A 23,275-nucleotide genomic window follows, 5' to 3' on the forward strand; every position below is an offset into this window, starting at 1 on the left:
GGCCGTGACTGGGAATCCCATAGGGCGGCACACAATTGTCCCAGCGTCGTCCTTGTTAGCGGAGGGTTTGGCCGGGGGGGGCTTTACTTGGCTCATCGCACTCTAGCGACTCCTTGTGGTGGGCCGTGCACCTGCAGGCTGACTTCCGGTCGTCAGTTGAACAGTGTTTCCTCTGATACATTGGTGCGGCTGGCTTCCGGGTTAAGCGGGTGGGTGTTAAGGAGCGCGGGTCATGTTTCGGAGGACACATGACTCGACCTTCACCTCTCCCGAGCCCGTTGGGAAGACAACAATGAGACAAGGTCATAATCGAAATTGGGAGAAAAAGGGGGTAAAATACAGAATAATAAAAATTAAGAAAAGAATCCTGAACACTTCACTTGCACAGCACACGCTCCATGCCAGTAAGCATGTCCAATTTGGAGCTGTTTAATAATAGCAACACAGCACTGCATGTAGTATTTTCTGCATGCTATGGTGAACAAATGTTACTCACTATTAGGATGGTTAAACAGAGACTCAGTGAATCAGCAAGGTTTGGGTGACAGGACAGCTGAACCAAAAAGAGCTCTAATATTCATGCCTAGATTGAGAGAGGGAGAGGAAAGAGAGATAAAGGAAGTGACAGGTAGACAGAGAGAGAGGGGGGAGAGGGGAAGGGGATATGGAGAATGACAGATGGAGAGAGATGGTTGTTTACTGTCTGTCATTCTTGCTGAGGGTGTAAATGAATTACATGTTAGTGTGTGGGCTGTGCAGCTCCAAGTCTAACTGTGGAGTTATGACTGACTCTTAAATATACCACTTTACCTAACCCTCCCCTCCCCTCATATCCCCTCCCACTCTCGCCACTCTAACACCCACACACTTGCCTGCCATTCTCGCTCTCGTTCCCTTCCTCTGTTCTCTTCAGTTCTTTCACTCTGTCCTGTGACTATGAGAACTCCAATACCTCAGAGAGAAGCCTGCTGTCAGAGAATAGTGAGACACTCCTCTCACCTGTCCAGACTAGGAATGACTGTATTTCTAACAAAGTAACAAGGAATTCCTCTTTAGGACATTGTAGACATGGCTGAGATTCATGATTCATGATTCATGATTCCTACTAAGAAATAGATTATTCACACCATTAGGATTTTATGTATTTTACTGAGCTAAAGTAAGTTATAAGGTTAATATCCATATTAATATAAAAGGTGTGTTTTAGCTGGAACATGTATGCGTGTATGTGACTGGAAGTTGCTTTGGGGTTTTTGTGCCCTGTCTGGACAATAATCTGGGATAAAAAGACACATATTAGAGGAAATGTGTATTAGCGTGATAACGTGTATGTGTGTGTGTGTGTGTCTGTGTGTGTGTGTGTGTGTGTGTGTGTGTGTGTGTGTGTGTGTGTGTGTGTGTGTGTGTGTGTGTGTGTGTGTGTGTGTGTGGAGGCCTGAGGCGTGCTGTGATTGGGCTACTGGTGATTCAGGCACATAGCTCATAGCTCAAGCAGAGAGAAAACAGCAGGTGAGAGAGAGAGCGAGAGAGAGAGAGAGAGAGAGCGAGAGAGAGAGAGAAACACACCTGACCACTGTGACTGACCCAAAATTAAATAAATATTTGACTGTACAGTCTCGGTGAGCATAGCCTTATTATTGAGAAATGTCACCGTAGGCAGAACTGGCTCTCAAGAGAAGACAGGCTATGTGCACACTGCCCACAAAATGAGGTGGAAACTGAGCTGCACTTCCTAACCTCCTGCCAAATGTATGACCATTTTAGAGACACATATTTCCCTCAGATTACACAGACCCACAAAGAATTCGAAAGCAAATCCAATTTTGATAAACTCCCATATCTGCTGGGTGAAATACCACAGTGTGCCATCACAGTAGCAAGATTTGTGACCTGTTGCCACAAGAAAAGGGCAACCAGTGAAGAACAAACACCATTCTAAATACAATCCATATGGTTATTAATTTTCCCTTTACTTTAATTTTCCCTGTACTTTAACTATTTTGCACATTGTTACAGCACTGTATATAGACATAATATGACATTTGAAATGTCTCTATTATTTTGGAACATTTGTGAGTAATATTTACTGTTCATTGTTTTTTATTGTTTAATTCACTTTTTTTTTAATCTATTTCACTTGCTTTGGCAATGTAAACATATGTTTCCCATGCCAATAAACGCCCTTGAATTGAATTGAATTGAGAGAGAGAGAGGGTCATAAAAAGTGTAAGGGTGAGTTAGAGCGGGATTAGGAGACACTGCTTTACTTGCCACTCACTTCCTCTCCCTATAGCTTCTTCTCTCAATTTCTCTGCCTTCCTCTGTTCATCCCCTTGATAGGTTCAAATGTAAATATTGAGCATCACCACTTCAGGGAAGTGTTTCTCTTTCTTTCACACTCCCTCATCTCTAAATGCCTAAGGTAAAGCCAAACATGTTTAATGTTAAAATCTGCTACTCTTTTGGAACGCAGTATTGTCAAGATAACTACTTTTTACCGTGTGTAAAATTGCTTGTTTCATTTGAAAGCTTTTTATAAAAATACAAAAAATGCATGAAATGAAATGTATGCATTCACTACTGTAAGTCGCTCTGGATAAGAGCGTCTGCTAAATGAGAAATGTAAATGTAAATGTAAATGTAAATCTGTCTTTCACAGGGCCCTTTCACAGGGCCCTTTTCACAATCTGTCTCTCCAATCAGAGCCAAGGATGGAATATATCTCATTTCTATACTAGATACCCATATATTTGTAATACAAAAATCTATCCACGTCAGTCCACTTGCAATTAATTGATACAGTATGCATCAGGTCTGATAAGTGTTTGTATAACACTTTTCCTGTAATATTTGATATTGACATTTGTGATACTTTGATATTCTAGAAAATACTGTAGGTGTGACTTTTGCTCATTATATTTTAATAGACATTTCTAAAATGTTTTGGGACGCTATCTCTAGTATAATGTAATTCAATGGGTCATCATCACCCTAACAATGCCTACTGAATGAGGTCACATCAGAAGTGATCAATACTGATCGATCAGGACCTGACTGGCCATGACTGACCTTTCACCTCTCTAATGGCACCAATACCTGGACATTAGGACCTGGCCATATCAATGATGGCTGTTGATGATGGGCTGTAAGAGTAAGAGTAGGCAACAACACGTCTGCCACGCTGATCCTCAACACTGGGGCCCCTTAGGGGTGTGTACTTAGTCCCCTCCTGTATTCCTCCTGTATTGTGGCCAAACACGACTCCAACACCATCATTAAGTTTGCTAACGACACAACAGTGGTAGGCCTGATCACCAAAAACGATGAGACGGCCTAAAGGGAGGAGGTCAGAGAACTGGTAGTGTGGTGCCAGGACAACGACCTGTCCCTCAATGTGAGCAAGACAAAAGGAACTGATCGTGGACTACAGGAAAAGGCGGGCCGAACAGGCCCTAATTAACATTGACAGGGCTGTAGTGGAGCGGGCCGAGAGTTTCAAGTTCCTTGGTGTCCACCTCACCACGAACTATCATGGTCCAAACATACAAGAAAGTCGTGAAGAGGGCACGACAAAACATTTTCCCTCTCAGGAGACTGAAAAGATTTGACATGGGTCCCCAGATCCTCAAAAGGTTCTACAGCTGCACCATCGAGAGCATCCTGACCGGTTGCATCACCGCCTGGTATGGCAACTGCTCGGCATCTGACCGTAAGGCGCTACAGAGGGTAGTGCGAACGGCCCAGTACATCACTGGGGCCAAGCTTCCTGCCATCCAGGACCTATGCAATAGGCGGGGTCAGAGGAAGATGCATAAAATTGTCAGAGACTCCAGTCACCCAAGTTAAAGACTGTTTTCTCTGCTGCCGCATGGCAAGTGGTACCGGAGCGCCAAGTCTAGGACCAAAAGGCTCCTCAATAGCTTCTACCCCCAAGCCATAAGACTGCTGAACAATTAATAAAATTGCCACCGGACAATGTACATTGACCCCCCCTCTCTCTTTTGTACACGGCTGCTAATCGCTGTTTATTATCTATGCATAGTCACTTCACCCCACCTACATGTACAAATTACCTCAACTAACCTGTACCCCCGCACATTAACTCGGTACCGGTGCCCCTGTATATAGCCTCATTATTGTTATTCTTATTATGTTACTTTTTATTCTTACTTTTTATTTTAGTCTACTTGGTAAATATTTAAAACTCTTCTTGAACTGCACTGTTGGTTAAGGGCTTGTAAGTAAGCATTCCACTGTAAAGTCTACACTTGTTGCATGTGACAAATAAAGTTTGATTTGATTTGAGAGCAATGGACCTTAATGTCCCAAGAGGAATGTTTCATGATTTACGATAGATTGAAAAGTTCACTTTAGACATAGAGTGCAGTGGTGGTAATTCACTGTTTGAATAGTCATTTTGTAACTAAAGGATGTATCTGAAGGCCAGATAAACAAATATGGAAGAAGGAACAGTTGTTACTCTGAGGAAAGCGAATAGGCCTACTTACCCATTGTGAGGTAGGCCGTTGATAAATTAGGCTAAGCTCAAAACTTACTTACCATATTTACAAAACCACAAGCAGGACAAAGAGTAAAATAAAAGTCAAAAGCAATGACTCAACCCAAGCCTCAATAATGCCTGATAGCAAGTGCATGAGCAGCAGCAATCATAGCTCAACCATCCCCTGTCTGGCCACAACAGGAAATTAAGAGTTTTACCCAGGGCCATACACAGACCTTTGGTGCCCCCCCACCGTTGGTCCTATTGCAGGTAGGAATGTGTTCTCTCTTCTCACTAACAGCAAACAATTGCATCTTGTTATTAACCAGTTTTTTTGTTATGAACAAACATGTCCATCTTATCCCCCATTTAGACAAAATACTAGGCTACTTGCCTCCTTACAATGCAATACTTCAACCACTAGAAACTGCGTACGGGAAGGTGAGCACATTCTCACCACCATAGTCAGTTTTTATACTTTAGTGTGAAAGCTGGCGCACGCATGTTTTTGGATGTATTTTGTACGTAAGCACAGTCTATAAATGAAGCCCCAGGGGCCTGGGAGGGTGGAACATTCTTCGACAGAATTCCTTGCAAGGCCTCATCTGTAAAATCACTGAGTCCCAAAAAAGGTACATCTGCACTCACAATGATGCAGACATCAGAAGGAATAGACTCTTCATCAAAGGACAAAAGTATGGAGTGAAGAAATCACTCCATCCACCATACGGGTCAGTCGACATGCACCAACCACGCACGCACTACCCCAGAGATAACCCCCTTGATAGGCGCTCTGCTTCGAAGAGCTGTACACAGAACATTCCACTCTATCTTTTTGAGGCGCATCTTCTGCGCCACGGACACACAAAAAATGTAAATAAGACCATTTGTGACTCTGACCGACATTATCCTCCAACCCATCCCAGATTTTACTCAAGACGTCAAATGGATGTCCCAGATAACATTGGTCCCTCACTCCGACTAAAAACGAGTCTAGGCTAGCCTTGGGTTTCCTAGTTTCCACCACAACTTTACTTCTCGTTTCCTTTCTTTTTCCCCGCTGTATCCCACTTTTAATCTCACTCTCTGTGTTCTCATCTTTACCCGACATGCTATCAGTTTCAAGCAGAACATCGGCGTCCACCATCTTTCTCTGCTTCTTCTAGTGCTCTATCTGTGCACGTGCCTGGTTTTACCCATAATGCATTTCACCAATGGAACATTACATTATACCTATTTATTAATTAATCTCATAAAGGCATGAATGACACGACACACATTTTCAGGCCATAAACAAACATTACCGTAGTAAAACATCTCAATCAAGGTGCTAAACCATGCCTTAAGTGACACATTTCAATGTTACCAATTATCCTCTCTGGGACAATCAAATAGGTTTGCAGTTTAAACACTGCACTCCCTGTTTACCAGTCACAACAAGAATAAATACTCTACAATTAAGAGGGAAAACAAAGTAGGTATTTTTACGCTCTGTAGCTTAAATTGAGTGTTTTAATTGTTAAATACAGAAGTTTGTCTCACGGTTAGTCGCAGGTGGTCTCACAAACAGAGACAGAGAGATACTCGATCCATTAAAACACTCCCCACCTCTCCTTTGGTAGGCGCAAGAGAGGTTTAAGGGATGTCTATCGAATCCCTGTGTAAGGGTTGTGGAACTGGTGGCAGTGAAGTCAGACGCAGGAGAGCAGAAATAGGTAATAGCTGGAGCAGTTTAATTTCAAAACCAACGGCAATAAAAAAATAACCTACATGGGTACAAAACCCAACGAGCACCAGTAACATAGTGCACAAGCACTTACAAACAAACAATTCCACACAAGGACATGGGGGGAACAGAGGGTTAAATACACAACACTTAATGAGGGAAATGGAAACCAGGTGTGTAGGAAAACAAGACAAAACAAATGGAAAATGAAAAGTGGATCAACGATGGCTAGAAGACCGATGACGCCGACCGCCGAACACCGCCCGAACAAGGAGAGGAAACGACTTCGATGGAAGTCGTGACACCCTGGTTAATAACAGGAAAGGTCTTGCCATTTAAATCTCCTCCCGTGTGTGTGAGTGTGTGTGTGAGCGTGTGTGATAGACACTGAGACCACAGAGAGGCCGTTTTTCTAATGGAATGAAGAGATGATGCATATCAGGAGAGTGTGTGTGTTCTGCGAGTGTGTGTTGTATGTCGTTTGTGACTCCATAAACACACAAACTCACTTAAAAACCAACCAGAACCAATCAGAGATGACTTTCTCTTTGTCAGTCAAGGAGCCGCTACAATCCTCCCGGCAGTCATGTAACAGAAGAGCTTTAATGACTAGCTTATGTTATCACACTGTTTTAATGGGGGATGGAGAGGGAGAGATGAAGAGAAAGAGGGAGATGTTGAGAGTGGTGGGGTGGCGGGGGGTGAGGTAAAAATGGAGAGATGGAGAAGATGCAGAGAGAGATCCTCACAGATGTTATCTGAAACATGACTTTCTGTGTTCCTTCCTTTCATCTCTCTGTGTTTGATTGGGTACCATGCGGTGTCTGCTAGATGAAGACTCAGCCTCTCTGCTTCTCATGGCTCTTTAAAGAAAACAAGCTCATAGAGTAGCCTTACAGAGTCCTGGTGTAAGCTGTGTTACAACATACTGATATGTTGTTGGGGAATTGAAGTTTGTGTAATATGTTTTATTAGATTACCACATCCCAGCCTGTAAGTCATTTAACCACATCTTCACAAGGCTTCACAAGGCTGTGAGAGCTTGGGGTGTGAGAGGCTGCGTCTCAAATAGCGCCCTATTCCCTATATAGTGCACTGCTTTTTACCAGGGCCCATGGTGACGCCATAAACACACAAAGAGCTCTGATCAAAAGTAGTGCACTATATAAGGAATAGCTAGGGTGCCATTTTGGATGCACGCAGAGTGAGTTTTTAATGTCATCATTCACCATATTAGTTTAGGTGTGTGTATATTAGAGGTCGACCGATTATGATTTTTCAACACCGATACTGATACCGATTATTGAAGGGCCAAAAAATGCCGATGCCGATTAATCGGCCGATTTTTATGCATATATATCTTTGTAATAATGACAATTACAACAATACTGAATGAACAATGAACACTTTTATTTTAACTTAATACATAAAGAAAATGTATTTAGTCTCAAATAAATAATGAAACACGCTCAATTTGGTTTAAATAATGTAAAAACACAGTGTTGGAGAAAAGAGTAAAAGTGCAATATGTGCCATGTAAAAAAAGCTAATGTTTTAAGTTCCTTGCTCAGAACATATGAAAGCTGGTGGTTCAATATTCCCAGTTCTTAAATATTCCTGTCACGGTCGTCGTAATGATTGGACCAAGGTGCAGCGTGAGTAGCGTTCCACATCTTTATTATAATGTGAAACTTCAGCAAAATACAACAACAATGAATTATCAATAGAACGTGAAGACAGTGAAGTGCAAATAGGCACCTACACAAAAAACAAATAATATCCCACAAACACAGGTGGGAAAAACAGCTACTTAAATATGATCCCCAATTAGAGACAACGATTACCAGCTGCCTCTAATTGGGAATCATACAAATCACCAACATAGAAATAATAACCTAGAACCCCACATAGAAATAATAAACTAGAATACCCCCCAGTCACGCCCTGACCTACTTCACCATAGAGAAAGAATGACTCTCTATGGTCAGGGCGTGACAATTCCCGTTAAGAAGTTTTAGGTTGTAGTTATTATAGGAATTATGACGCGTCGACTATTTCTCTCTATACCATTTGTATTTCATATTCCTTTGACTATTGGATGTTCTAATAGGCACTTTAGTATTGCCAGCCTAATCTCAGGTGTTGATAGGCTTGAAGTCATAAACAGCGCTGTGAATCAAGCATTGCTAAGAGCTGCTGGCAAACGCAGTATAGTTTGAATGAATGCTTACGAGCCTGCTGCTGCCTACCACCGCGCAATCAAAAATCAAATCATAGACGTAATTATAATATAATAACACAGAAATACGAGCGTTTGGTCATTAATATGGTCAAATCCGGAAACTATCATTTCAAAAACAAAAAGTTTCTTCTTTCAGTGAAATACGGAACCGTTCAGTATTTTATCGAACGGTGGCAACCCTAAGTCTAAATATTGCTGTTACATTGCACAACCTTCAATTTTATGTCATAATTATGTAAAATTCAGGCAAATTGGTTCGCAACGAGTCAGGCGGCCCAAACTGTTGCATATACCCTGACTCTGCATGCAATGAACGCAAGAGAAGTGACACAATTTACCTAGTTAATATTGCCTGCTAACATGAATTTATTTTCACTAAATATGCACGTTTCCAAAAATATACTTCCGTGTATTGATTTTAAGAAAGGCATTGATGTTTATGGTTAGGTACATTTGTGCAACGATTGTGCTTTTTTCGCGAATGCGCTTTTGTTAAAACATCACCCGTTTGGCGAAGTAGGCTGTGATTCGCTGATAAATTAACAGGCACCGCATTGATTATTTGCAACGCAGGACAAGCTAGTTAAACTAGTAATATCATCAACCATGTGTAGTTAACTAGTGATTATGTTAAGATTGATTGTTTTATATAAGATAAGTTTAATGCTAGCTAGCAACTTACCTTGGTTCCTTGCTGCACTCACGTAACAGGTGGTCAGCCTGCCACGCAGTCTCCTCGTGGAATGCAATATAATCAGCCATAATCGGCGTCCAAAAATGACGATTACCAATTGTTATGAAAACTTGAAATCGGCCCTAATTAATCAGCCATGCCGATACACCTCTAGTGTATATATTCCCCACTTTGCATATCAGAGAGGAATAAAACATGAAAGAGGGAAAGTGAAGGCTCTAGTTTCTGCAAGGCTGCAGAGTGTGCAGGAGACATGCAGATACATTGATGTGCATTGTGGATGTACAGTATGTAGATGACATCTCAACACCTTTTCAGAACCCATAGGCCTATGTGTTATACATTAGGTGCTGTATTGCTGATAGTTACTGTATATAAGTATACACGTTGTATGCATCGATGTGAATATGGATAGCCCAGCTATAGCAGAGCTATTTCCAGGTCTCTCCAGAGATGTTAAATCGGGTTCAAGTCCGGACTCTGGCTGGGCTATTCAAGGACATTCAGAGACTTGTCCAGAAGCCACTCCTGTGTTGTCTTGGCTGTGTGCTTAGGGTCGTTGTCCTGTTGGAAGGTGAAGCTTCGCCCCAGTCTGAAGTCCTGAGTGCTCTGGAGCAGGTTTTCATCAAGGATTTCTCTGTACGTTGCTCCATTCTTCTTTCCCTCGATCCTGACTAGTCTCCCAGTCCCTGCTGCTGAAAAACATCCCCACAGCATGATGGTGCCACCACCATGCTTCACCGTAGGGATGGTGCCAGTTTTCCCCCAAACGTGACGCTTGGCATTCAGGCCAAAGTGTTCAATCTTGGTTTCATCAGACCAGAGAATCTTGTTTCTTATGGTATGAGAGTCCTTTAGGTGCCTTTTGGCAAACTCCAAGCAGGCTGTCATGTGCCTTTTACTGACGAGTGGCTTCCGTCTGGCCATTCTACCATAAAGGCCTGATTGGTGGAGTGCTGCAGAGATGGTTGTCCTTCTGGAAGGTTCTCTCATCTCCACAGAGGAACTCTAGAGCTCTGGCAGAGTGAACATCGGGTTCTTGGTTACCTCCCTGACCAAGGCCCTTCTCCCCCGATTGCTCAATTTGGCTGGGCAGCCAGCTCTAGGAAGAGTCTTGGTGGTTCCAAACTTCTTCCATTTAAGAATGATTGAGGTCACTGTGTTGATGGGGACCTTCAATGCTGCAGAAATATTTTGCTACCCTTCCCCAGATCTGTGCCTCGACACAATCCTGTCTCTGAGCTCTACGGACAATTCCTTCAACCTCATGGCTTGGTTTTTGCTCTGACATCAACTGTGGGACCTTATGTAGACAGGTGTGTGCCTTTCCAAATCATGTCCAGTCAATTGAATTTACCAGAGGTGGACCCCAATCAAGTTGTAGTAACATCTCAAGGATGATCAATGGAAACAGGATGCACCTGAGCTCAATGTCCAGTCTCATAGCAAACAGTCTAAATACTTATGTAAATAAGGTAGTTCTGTTTGTTATTATTTTTCATAAATTTGCAAACATTTCTTAACATGTTTTAGCTTTGAAGGTTGAGGATTTAAAAAAAAATCTATTTTAGAATAAGGCTGCAACATAACAAAATGTGGAAAAGGGAAAGGGGTCTGAATAGTTTCCGAATGCACTATATGTATGTATTTGTCACATTGGTATGAAGAGATTCAGACGCAGGAATTCGTAATAAGGGTTTTTATTTCACCCAAATGACGGTGTGCCGTGTAAGGGCACGGGGACAAAGACCAAACAAACACTATATAAAAACACAGGGTTGAGACCCAAACAAAAGAGCGAGGAGTACCTCAAATAAATAACACACGCACACAATGATTAACACACGGGACGAGACCCGTAATCATCAACACAATCCACAAGGGCTCTAAAGCCCAAAGCACACAGCACAGGTACTCACACGCACCAACGGACATTGTAACAATAATCGGCCACCCAATGGAAACCAAAGGTTACATTTATACAAATACAATCAGTGGGAATAGGGGACAGGTGTGCGTAATGACAGTTCCGGAGGGATCCGTGACAGTACTATATATGTTTTAATACAGTATGCGTGTGTTGTATAGATTAATGTCTATAGATTAATAAGTGGCTAAGTGCTGCAGCATTCAGGTTTATCCTCTCGCTCTCTCTCCTTCTCCTCTCTCTCCTTCTCATCTCTCTCTCTCTCCTTCTCTTTCTCTCCTTTTCCTCTCTCTCTCTCTCTCCTTCTCTCTCTCTCCTTTACCTCTCTCTCTGACCCCCAGTAGAGTCATGACCAGCTATAACTCACCTCATTATGGCCCTAATGGACCTCGTCAGCAACACGCTGGGACAGAGATACATCTCTCCATTTCTCTATCCCTTTCTCTGTTTCTCTTTCTCTCTTTCTCTCTCTGACCTCCAGTAGATTCCTGTCCTGCTATAACTCACCTCTTTATGGCCCTAATGGACCTCATCAGCAACACACTGTTACAGAGATATGTCTCTATCTTCTTTCTCTCTCTGTTCTTGCACTTTTCCATGCACTGTACCTGTCTCCCCGCTTCCCTTGCTAACCCTCCCTGCTTTCTCTGTTTCTCTTTTATATGCATATGAGACTGTCAGTGGTGTGTGTGTGTGTGTGTGTGTGTGTGTGTGTGTGTGTGTGTGTGTGTGTGTGTGTGTGTGTGTGTGTGTGTGTGTGTGTGTGTGTGTGTGTGTGTGTGTGTGTGTGTGTGCGCGCCTGTGAATGATGTGAACAGCAGTGCTTGTCTTCCACAGTTTGCCCCGTCTGGGGTTGGCTGTGCAATGGGGCAAGATGTTTGAATCTCAAACCAACATGTACTGTAGACTACGTCTGCTTGTCTCTATCTGTATTCTATACAGTCCTCTATGAACCAACCCATAACAGTGGCTTAGAAAAAAAGTGCTATCTAGAACCTAAAAGGGTTCTTCGGTTGTCCCCAAAAGAGAACCTTTTGAAGAACCCTTTTTGGTTGCAGGTAGAACCCTTTTGGGGTTCATGTAAAAACCCTTTCTAAAGTGGGTTCTACATTTCACCCAAAAGGGTTCTACATTTAACCCAAAATGGTTCCACATTTAACCCAAAAGGGTTCTACCTGGAACCAATAATGGTTCTACCTGGAGCCAAAGAGGGTTCTCCTATGGGGACAGTCGAATAACCCCTTTGGAACCCTTTTTTAGGACTGGACTGAGTATTTTTTTTATAACCACTGTGTGAACATTTATGTATTCCTTTCTTCCTCACATATGAAGAGAACACATTTAGGTCATGCATCTGTTTAGCCGTAGCTCTGAACAAACCCACTTTTAGGATCAATTAAGGAACAGTCTGTTCTGGTGCCAGTTGGCCCTAGACTAACACAACTGTGATGTCTGTGTGTTTAATGTCCCTCATCCTTAACTGACCAGTGGTGTATCTTCTCTCCTCTGGCCTCAGCTTTAGTGCTGGATCTTAATAGGATCAGTGGGAGAGAGGGAGGAAAGGATGAGAGAAGAGAGGAGAAGAGATAAGGGGATGAGAGCTGGGCCAGCAAACACATTATCTTAATCACCACTGACCCCCTCCCACCCAGCTAACTGACTGAGAGAATAATAGCTACAGAAGAGACGTTTTCTCTCCCTTTACTAACATGAACGCTTACTTGTTTCCTTGCTGTACACCAGGGTCCCTACAGGGGGAGCACCAGCGCAGACTGTACAAGGAACTGATGGCCAACTACAATCGTCTGGAGAGACCAGTGATCAACGACTCCTCTCCTCTTCTGGTGGAGCTGGGAATGACTCTGCTGCAGATCATAGATGTGGTGAGGGAGGGAGGGAGTGTGTCTGTGCGTGAGGGGGGCATCACTGTGTTAGCTACTTGTTTATGTGTGCAGAGCAATGGCGGTCGTTGCCGTTTAAGATGAGGTAGGATGATAATTTTTTTTAATGAACATGGCCTTATTTCTATTACAGCATATTGGATGATCTCCATATATATTCCATTCACCCAGCTCAATGTAACATTGATAGGTTTAGGCTACTACATGATACTAGAATTAGCCCTATACCCATCATGAGGTTGCTACAACCTAGCCTATGAATGAAATTGTATAACGTAGGTGCACAGGTCGGGAGAATTTTGAGTAATCAAGGTGACAGACAGTGTCACATTCAATACCGCCTTGCACATTCTTTCCTGCATCTAGCCGATCAAGGCTGTAATCATTAGTCCAACAGAGAGTTTCTATTGGCCAAATTCAGGTATGTTTATCACCGTTTCGTTCCGTTTTCTTCCTTTTAAGAAATGTTTTTCAACAGAATCAGTGCAATAAATACATCCCTGATCACACGCAAACACAGTTCACTTTCATACCAGACACATACTGTACAAACACCTCATTGTATATATATTTCCTTCTCACATCTATCTACGTTCTCTCCTCTCACCTTTTCCCTTCGCTTGTGGACTTCGGTGCACAACACGTCAGGCGAAAAAACCTTTCCAAGCCAAACGTTCATATCATGACTGCTAACCGTTACACACAGCCTACAGACTTGTCATGTCGTAGTCAACATAGCTATTAGAACTAACGTGTTATTAAACCCTGTACAATCATGCGGTACACTGTAGTCAGCAGCAATCAGTTTAGCAGTTACACCAGTGGGCCCCGGTGGCAATAAATTAATAAAACCAAAAGCTTACATTTACTTGGAAGAGTTCCAGTGTTGGTTAGTCATAGCCAGTTATCTAACATAGCATCCCTCTCTGTTTGACCTGCGTGTTTGAGTAGGTTAAACTATACTGAACAAAAAAATAACATGCAACATGCAACAATTTCAAAGATTTGAGTTACAGTTAATATAAGGAAATCAGTCAATTTAAATAAATTCATTAGGCCCAAATCTATGGGTTTCCCATGACTGGGCAGGGGTGCAGCCATGAGTGGGCCTGGGAGGGCGTAGGCCCACCCACAGGCCCACTCACTTGGGAGCCAGCGATCCCGCAGGTGAAGAAGCCGGATGTGGAGATCCTGGGCTAGTGTGGCTACATGTGGTCTGCGGTTGTGATGCCAGTTGGACATACTGCCAAATTCGTAAAAATTAGGTTGGCTTATGGTAGAGAAATGAACATTCAATTATCTGGCAACAGCTCTGGTGGATATTCCTGCAGTCAGCATTCCAATTGCACGCTCCCTTAAAACTTGAGACATCGGTGGCATTGTGTGACAAAACTGCAAATTTTAGAGTGGCATTTTACGGTCCCCAGCACATTCTGCACCTGTGTAATAATGATCATGCTGTTTAATCAGCTTCTTGATATGTCACACCTGTCAGGTGGACGGATTAACTTGACAAAGGATAAAATGCTCACTAACAGGGATGTAAACATATTTGTGCACAAAATCTTTTATTTCAGCTCATGAAACATGTGACCAGCACTTTACATGTTGTGTTTATATTTTTGTTCAGTAATAGCTAGCTGCATTTTACGCTAGTTAGGTAAGTAAAAGTGAGAAAGAATATATACTATGAAATATAGTTAGCTCTCTCTCTTTTGCTTCTCCTTAATTTTGGAAGAAATGAATTTGTTCAAAACTGTTCAACTATGGTCTTTCTCTCTCTGAGTCAACTACTCACCACATTTTATGCACTGCAGTGCTAGCTAGCTGTAGCTTATGCTTTCAGTACTAGATTCATTCTCTGATCCGTTGATTGGGTGCACAATATGTCAGTTCATGCTACAAGATCTCTGATAGGTTCGAGGTTGTCCTCCGGAAGTTGTCATAATTACTGTGTAAGTCTATGGAAGGGGTTGAGAATCATGAGCCTCCTAGGTTTTGTGTTGAAGTTATTGTACCTAGAGGAGGACAAAAGCTAGCTGTCCTCCTGCTACACCATGGTGCTACCCTACAGAGTGCTGCTGAGGCTACTGTAGACCTGCATTGCAAAACAGTGTGTTTTAATCAATTATTTGGTGATGTGAATATATTTAGTATAGTAGATAGTTTAAAGGATGTGTTTTTCTATTTTTATTTTTCTGAAAGCCTCTGAGGAGGATGGTCCTCCCCTTCCTCCTCTGAGGAGCCTCCACAGGTGTGGGTGTAGGTGTATGTTGATGAAACCACGACTGACACTTTCACTACTGGTGGGCTTTATAAGAGAGATTTTGAAGCTTTGAACATTGTCTGTTGAGAGTCCTGTGTGTGTGTGTGTGTGTGTGTGTGTGTGTGTGTGTGTGTGTGTGTGTGTGTGTGTGTGTGTGTGTGTGTGTGTGTGTGTGTGTGTGTGTGTGTGTGTGTGTGTGTGTGTGTGTGTGTGTGTAAGCACATGTGCATGTGTGTGCGCATAAGCGTAATGTATTAGTATGAGTATTAGTCTATGTGTGTGAGTGTGTATGTGCATGTCTTCACCTTATTGCTGTAGTTGCTAGCCATGTGAAAAGAGTTGTCCTGGACCTAGACCATACTGTATATCCATACAGATGCAGCACCTGTGGTTCTGATTTGTAATTTGACTAGACTGAATGAAATCTATTCATTTTCTCTTTATTATGCATACTTTTGAGCACAATATTCTATACTTGTTTTCTAGTACAATATTCTATGCTTGTTTTCTCTCATAAAACATTAAGGGTATTTCAGGGTTCTAAGGTTTTCCACAAATTGCTTAATTGTCTTTTCTCTGTCGTTTTTCCTCCATCTGCCTCCTGGGGTTTAACTGGGCCGTGCTACTGTTCACTTCTGACACCATGTAACAATGTTGTGTGTTGTGACAGAACAGAGACAGGGGAGAGGTGTCTGAAGTTAACCCGTACTTTAATACAGCAACCCCCCCCAAGCACCGTAGTACAGCTCTATCAGTGTGCACCATTACAGGCCAGCCTTGGGAAGCCTCAGTAAGCATGTCCATAGTGAGCCACTCTTGGGAAAGCCTTTCTTCGTCTCCCTACGGGGTTTCCATGTGTCCCCAGCAATGGTATACTCCAGAGTTAGCATGTGTTTGACTGTGAACACAGAGTCACCCCTGACCATGGCGGTAAACAGCGCTCCCTTAGTGTTGATGTAACTTCCTGGTATGGCGGTCCACTGTCCCGTGGTGATGTTGTAACGGTCCATGAGGCAGCGTAGGAAGTCGTCTGAGGGCCCATTGCGCATCACATACAAATTGTCCCTGTGGGCCACCATACAGTGTCCGTAGCTCTGCGGCCTTATCATCGTGGTGGCTAACATCCACTCGTCCTTCGCCGGGATGTACTCGTAGATATCCGTGGTGTCTGGCGGCCTCCAGAAACAAACAAACATCCGCCTTCGGGCGATGGCGCATGCCACAGCTGCCACAGGCCGTGGTGCGGACTGCACAAACGCCCATTCTCCTGTGGCTACATCATAAGCCTCGGCGGAGGACATGGTTTTTTCTGGTGCTCACCGCCGATGGCGTACAACTTCCCCTCGTGTCCCAGAAGGGTGAAGTCGGCACGGGGCTGTTGGGGTCCAGGAAGCATGCTCCACGTACTCGTCCCTGGGTCGTAGCAGAAGCCACCATCCACCGTGCCTTTGCCATAGCCATAAATACCCCCCACCACATACAGCCGGTTGTCCAGGACGGCAATTCCCGCCATGGAGGTGCTGGCGTGGGTGGGGAGGTCTGTTAGGTGCCTCCACTCTCCCTCCACCTCGTCCAGATAACACACGGTCCTAAAGGAGTCCTTCAGCAGCTCCATAGACGGTGAGTGGGTTCCCAAAGCGACAAAAGATGCTGGCGACAAAGACTCTGCATACCGTATCAACTCCTCAGGTAGAGTGCTTGTTGCCTCCCCCTTCAGGTCACTATAGGCGTCGCAGAGGAACAGGGCAGCACAGTGGAACAGGTTGGGTAGACCAAAGATGGCCGCCGCGTGGTAGAGTAGGAGGCAGTTGTCAGAGTCAATGATATCACAGAGATGCTGGGACAGTGACACCACCTGGAGAAAGGCAGCACATTCCACGGCCTCTATTAGTTCATCCGGGTCCTGTAGAGAAAGTTTCTCGCCCCTGCACACTGCCAAAGCAATCAGGAAACCCCGTGCATGCACTCCTCCTTTCAGATGCAGCTCATCCTCCTGGCTCTCCCTCATGCCAGACCGGAAGAGGGCGCGGAAGTACTCGCTGCACTGCTCCAGCAAAGCCCGGTCCACAGTTAAAACGCTTCCCTCCACCCTTACCCTCAGAGAGCCTGCCTGTTGCACTCCCTCCCCCAGCTTGGGGCTCTCACTTTGGGCTTCGGCAGCCCTTTCAAGTCCCTGGCTTCTGGAGGCCTCCATCTCATTCTGAGGTTCCTCTACCTCAAACTTGTTCCTGGTGACAATACACTATGGCAAAGTGACACAGGCTAGGACTGACAAGGTTTTCCCCAGGCTTGATGATATTTCAAGGTGTGCTAGGAGTGTGCAGAGTTGTATTGCTGCCTCTCTGCCTGCTCTGAAAATAGAATGGTGCTAAAGATAGCAACAGCACCGCTCACTAGCGTCTGATAGGAAATGGAAACTGTTGACATCTAAGCGACATTACAACAGGCTGCAGTTGAAACTCATAGGAAGCCCGCCATTGACTGCGTTATGAATAATGAAGTAGGTACAAACTGAAATGACATTTTTACTGCTACTGCTTATCTACCACCAACATTACAAACTGCTATTACTATAAATGACAATAACAATATGGTCAAATAAAGTGTTGCATTATATAAAAATGACTGTTATTATGCTAACAACTCTAATTGAAGTTTGGGGAAGCTAATTTTCACCATAAAAACAGAACTTTATAATAAAGCATTCCATGCATCATCGCATTTCCAGCCATTTGCAGACTACTGTAAGATAGCCTACTATTTGTAATGTGATGAGTCGATTGGATAGTCATAATTTAGGCTAGTAATATACTGAAACTCAATCATTGTTCTCATGGCTAAACGAGTATAGCCGTAGAGGCCTAGGCTATAGGCTATATCAGATACGTTTCTTCCTTCTTTGCAAGGGGAAAAATGTGGCCTTTTATAAACACATTTCATGCAGTTCTACTACACTTTATATGACTGGAGATATTAGCAGAATCTTTTTTTAATATGAGAAATTACAGGGTAGCCTACTCTGCTGATACTGACAAACAGACATATAAAAACGACGCTGTCCATATAATAGGCCTACGAGAAGGGGAGACACAAATAGAAAACGACATCCACTGGAGGAGGAAATTATTGTCCCAGAACAAACTTTTAAGTGGCACTGAGCTAACAATGATAAAGAGTGAATATGCTCAGTGCACACTCATCGGGAATATGGCCGATGCGCTCCGCTGGTGCCAATAAAATATAGGCCTACTGTTGTTCGCTCAATTAAGTTGAGAATTAAGGAAATTTAATTAGCATAATACAAAAATCCTATAAAAATTTGTACATTTAAGCTAGAATATCAGATATCAGGTTTTTTTGCCTTGGATGCGTCTCAATCCACCACATCCGGGGATGTTGCACTTCCGCATCTTCAGTGAAAGGTGACAGAGCTAGAGCGGTGTTTGTCAGACCATGAGACATCCCAAAAATGTATCTTCTTACAAAATTGTCTGTAGAGTCCGTATGGCATCTACGACTCCCACAAGCGTCTTGGGACTCATAGTAATATGACCCCTCTGTGGAAAGGTGAGACTCTCACGAACACGTACATGTTGGTTGTTTTGCCAACAGGCCTCACAAGACTCATCTGAAGGTCCCCCAGTACCAGTTGAAAAAATTAATGGAAGTACACTGTACTGTATATACAAAAGTATGTGGACACCCCTTCAAATTAGTGGCGTCAGCTATTTCAGCCACACCCGTTGCTGATAGGTGTATCAAATTTTGCACACAGCCATGCAATCTCCATGGACAAGCATTGGCAGTAAAATGGCCTTACTGAAGAGCTCAGTAACTTTCAACGTGGCACTGTCATAGGATACCACCTTTCCAACAAGTCAGTTTGTCAAATGTCTGTCTTGCTAGAGCTGCCCCAGTCAACTGTAACTGCTATTATTGTGAAGTGGAAGCATCTCGGCGCAACAACGGCTCAGCCGTGAAGTGGTAAGCCACACAAGCTCACAGAACGGGACCACCGAGTGCTGAAGTGTGTAGCTCTTCCTCGGTAGTGCGTCTGTCATCTGTCCTAGGCTACATAAAGAAAAATGTTAAAAAGTAATGAGTTTGATGCAACAAATCACAACGTTTAGCTTAAAATGTAGATTTATTAACATTATTAGCACAAAAATGCGCGCAAGGCAGTAGGAGACAGACGAAAGTGCATTTGACTACTGGACAATGAAAGAAAGTTGAAAACCAATAGAACATGACAAACATAGGATACTGGTTTCAATGACATATGGAAGTCTTTCTAAAGTTATTACCTCCACGGATATGGTGGGATTTTGCCTAGGCTACTTTGAAGCAAGGTAAAACATGCCTCATAATATGTAGTAAAGTGTTCAGGGTTTCAAACACTTAAGTATATATTTTAAAAATGCATACTGCCTCCAGCTTATTTCAAATTCGTTTGTGATGCGTTGATGAAGCCTGCCTTCCGTTGCCTATGCATTTAAATGGCAAATGGGAAGTGCGCTTCAATTACCAGTTGAGAAATAAAAATTGTAGCTATTTTTAATCGTGGACCAAAAACTTTTTTTAACTCACAATTGCATTTAGAATTGTAGGGCAATGATTAGGATTATGACCGGTCAAATGTATTTCCATCAACTGGTATTTCCATCATTGAATAGGCTTTTTTAAATGTATTTTTTGACAATTGGCCAGTGACAACTTTATTTATCGGCTTTGAATGTTTGGTATTGGCCAAAAGCCGGCTATTAGCGGCTAACAAAAACCCTGGTGTGTACAAGAAAGAGAGTCTCAACAGAGGGATGCTAATGCAGCATATTTTTAGCTTTAGCAAAAATCTAGAAACTCTGTCACACTTTCCCCTTTGCTGTGTGTGTGTGTGTGTGTGTGTGTGTGTGTGTGTGTGTGTGTGTGTGTGTGTGTGTGTGTGTGTGTGTGTGTGTGTGTGTGTGTGTGTGTGTGTGTACGTGCGTGCGTGCGTGTGTGCACTGTGCAGAGAAACACTGATGGAATATTGCACCACCATTCCATCCTCTCACAGTCAGAACAGACCCATGCTGAGACTCTGACACATGGACACATCACCACCCTATAGTAGGCTGTCTAATCCCTATGTTCTGGTCATTAGGTCCTCAATATCCCTATCATTCATACACGGACAGGAGAATAGACAGACAGACGTTTACACACACACACACACACACACACACACACACACACACACACACACACACACACACACACACACACACACACACACACACACACACACACACACACACACACACAGAGAGAGACTACATTGACCTGTGAAGGGTATATAATCATATTTTTATAATGTCCATTTAATCACCAGGCATATTTGATACAGTACATCTCTAGGAGAAGGTCAGTAGCCAAATCCTCTGTTCTACCATGCTGTTTAATGATGCAGAGAGGGTTTCTTAATTTAAACAGGGCACAGCCACTCCTCTTGCTCTCTCTTTATCTCCTTCTGTCTCAGTCAACCTGCTCCATCACATCAGCTCTCTCAGTCAACCTGCTCCATCCCATCAGCTCTCTCAGTCAACCTGCTCCATCCCATCAGCTCTCTCAGTCAACCTGCTCCATCCCATCAGCTCTCTCAGTCAACCTGCTCCATCCCATCAGCTCTCTCAGTAAACCTGATCCATCCCATCAGCTCTCTCAGTCAACCTGCTCCATCCCATCACCTCTCTCAGTCAACCTGCTCCATCCCATCACCTCTCTCAGTCAACCTGCTCCATCCCATCAGCTCTCTCAGTCAACCTGCTCCATCCCCATCACCACTCTCAGTCAACCTGCTCCATCCCATCACCTCTCTCAGTCAACCTGCTGCATCCCCATCCCCACTCTCAGTCAACCTGCTCCATCCCATCAGCTCTCTCAGTCAATCTGCTCCATCCCATCACCACATCTCAGTCAACCTGCTCCATCCCATCAGCTCTCTTAGTAAACCTGCTCCATCCCATCAGCTCGCTCAGTCAACCTGCTCCATCCCATCACCACTCTCAGGCAACCTTCTCCAGCCACATCAGCTCATTCAATAATCTTTGAAATCTAAATGAATCTGTGTGCACGTGTTAACAGCTTCAAGACAATGGTTAAGAGTGTTAGGAGTGTGTAAGGAGTATTAAAAGTGTTCAGCATGTTACTGTACAAAATATAGTCTTCAAAGTGTGTAGGATGTGTTAGCAGATTAGGAGTGTGCTTGTGTTCTCCCTTCTCCATATTCTGTTCTCTGTCCCGGGCCCTGGGGCAGTGGTGTTTTTCCCCTTGGCTGCCAGTCAGTCGTTCAGAGCTGTAGAAACCAGAGTCTGTAAAACACACAGAGAGAACAAAACTGTTTGTGTTTTAAATATAGCTTTTACAAAAGCCAGATCTCTGATCCCATTCGTCAACCAGACTCTGAGGAAAGAGGGAGAGGAAACAGAGAGGGCATAGAGCCGTGCGTAGCCCAGGAGGGCATGCACAGTTCCCCTCAGGGCTACGGGAGATTTTATATTTGCTCTGAAATGTTTGTTGTTGTGTGTATTGGCTTTGGCTTTGTGGTCTGGTTGCAGCTTTAAAAATAATGTAACTTTTATTTAACTAGGCAAGCCAGTTAAGAACAAATTCTTATTTACAATGACAGCCTAGCCCGGCCATACCCGAACGACACTGGGCCAATTGTGCGCCGCCCTATGGGACCCCCAATCACGGCCAGATGTGATACAGCCTGGATTTGAACCAGGGCCTCTTGCACTGAGATGCAGTGCCTTAGACCGCTGCGCCACTCAGGAGGCCAAACAGCTATGTGCTATGGTTCCTTTGGTGTGATCTAGTTCAGGCTCAGGCCGGAACTGTGGTGTGTATGCTGGTGTGGTCCTTTGTCTTGGTCCAGTCTGTTGGTCAGGCCTAGTTGAGGTCTGGTCCAGTCTGTTTGTCAGGTCTAGGTGAGGTCTGGTCCAGTCCTGGGGTCTGGTCTAGTTGAGGTCTGGTCCAGTCTGTTTGTCAGGTCTAGGTGAGGTCCAGTCTGTTTATCAGGTCTAGGTGAGGTCTGCACCAGTCCTGGGGTCTAGTCTAGTTGAGGTCTGGTCCAGTCCTGGGGTCTAATCTAGTTGGCTAAGTCTAGTTGAGGTCTGGTCCAGTCCTGGGGTCTAGTCTAGTTTAGGTCTGGTCCAGGCCTGCGGGTCAGGTCTAGTTTAGGTCTGGTCCAGTCCTGGGGTCAGGTCTAGTTGAGGTCTGGTCCAGTCTGTTGGTCAGGTATAGTTGAGGTCTGGTCCAGTCCTGGGGTCTAGTCTAGTTGAGGTCTGGTCCAGTCTGTTGGTCAGGTCTCATTGAGGTCTGGTCCAGTCCTGGGGTCTAGTCTAGTTGAGGTCTGGTCCAGTCTGTTGGTCAGGTCTCGTTGAGGTCTGGTCCAGTCCTGGGGTCTAGTCTAGTTGAGGTCTGGTCCAGTCCTGGGGTCTAGTCTAGCTGAGGTCTGGTCCAGTCTGTTGGTCAGGTCTAGTTGAGGTCTGGTCCAGTCAGTTGGTCAGGTCTCATTGAGTTCTGGTCCAGTCCTGGGGTCTAGTCTAGTTGAGGTCTGGTCCAGTCCTGGGGTCTAGTCTAGCTGAGGTCTGGTCCAGTCTGTTGGTCAGGTCTAGTTGAGGTCTGGTCCAGTCTGTTGGTCAGGTCTCGTTGAGGTCTGGTCCAGTCTGTTGGTTAGGTCTCGTTGAGGTCTGGTCCAGTCAGTTGGTCAGGTCTCGTTGAGGTCTGGTCCAGTCTGTTGGTTAGGTCTAGTTGAGGTCTGGTCCAGTCAGTTGGTCACGTCTCATTGAGGTCAGGTCCAGTCCTGGGGTCTAGTCTAGTTGAGGTCTGGTCCAGTCTGTTGGTCAGGTCACGTTGAGGTCAGGTCCAGTCCTGGGGTCTAGTCTAGTTGAGGTCTGGTCCAGTCTGTTGGTCAGGTCTCATTGAGGTCAGGTCCAGTCCTGGGGTCTAGTCTAGTTGAGGTCAGGTCCAGTGTTGTG

The 23,275-nt window shown here is 44.1% G+C and overlaps 2 protein-coding genes across 4 annotated transcripts in view; one reads left to right on the plus strand and one right to left on the minus strand.

Annotated features, from left to right (window-relative positions):
* LOC106604681 (neuronal acetylcholine receptor subunit alpha-7) overlaps window positions 1–23,275 on the plus strand; it is a 70,854-nt gene that overhangs the window by 16,424 nt on the left and 31,155 nt on the right. For 2 of the 3 annotated variants that reach the window (XM_014199581.2, XM_014199580.2), the window contains one exon: window positions 12,834–12,973. In XM_014199581.2, coding sequence (XP_014055056.1) covers window positions 12,834–12,973 — 140 coding nt within the window. Of the gene's footprint in view, window positions 1–12,833; window positions 12,974–17,669; window positions 17,758–23,275 lie in introns of those variants that run through there. The other variant, XM_014199584.2, reaches the window with a different exon arrangement.
* On the minus strand, window positions 15,951–17,601 carry LOC106604682 (kelch repeat and BTB domain-containing protein 13). The gene is given in 2 exon segments (XM_014199585.2): window positions 15,951–16,557; window positions 16,560–17,601. Coding segments are annotated over 2 exon segments (1,428 nt in total). The 5' UTR covers window positions 17,452–17,601; the 3' UTR covers window positions 15,951–16,021.

Source organism: Salmo salar, chromosome ssa05 (genome assembly GCF_905237065.1).
Source record: "Salmo salar chromosome ssa05, Ssal_v3.1, whole genome shotgun sequence".
NCBI classification, from domain to species: domain Eukaryota; kingdom Metazoa; phylum Chordata; class Actinopteri; order Salmoniformes; family Salmonidae; genus Salmo; species Salmo salar.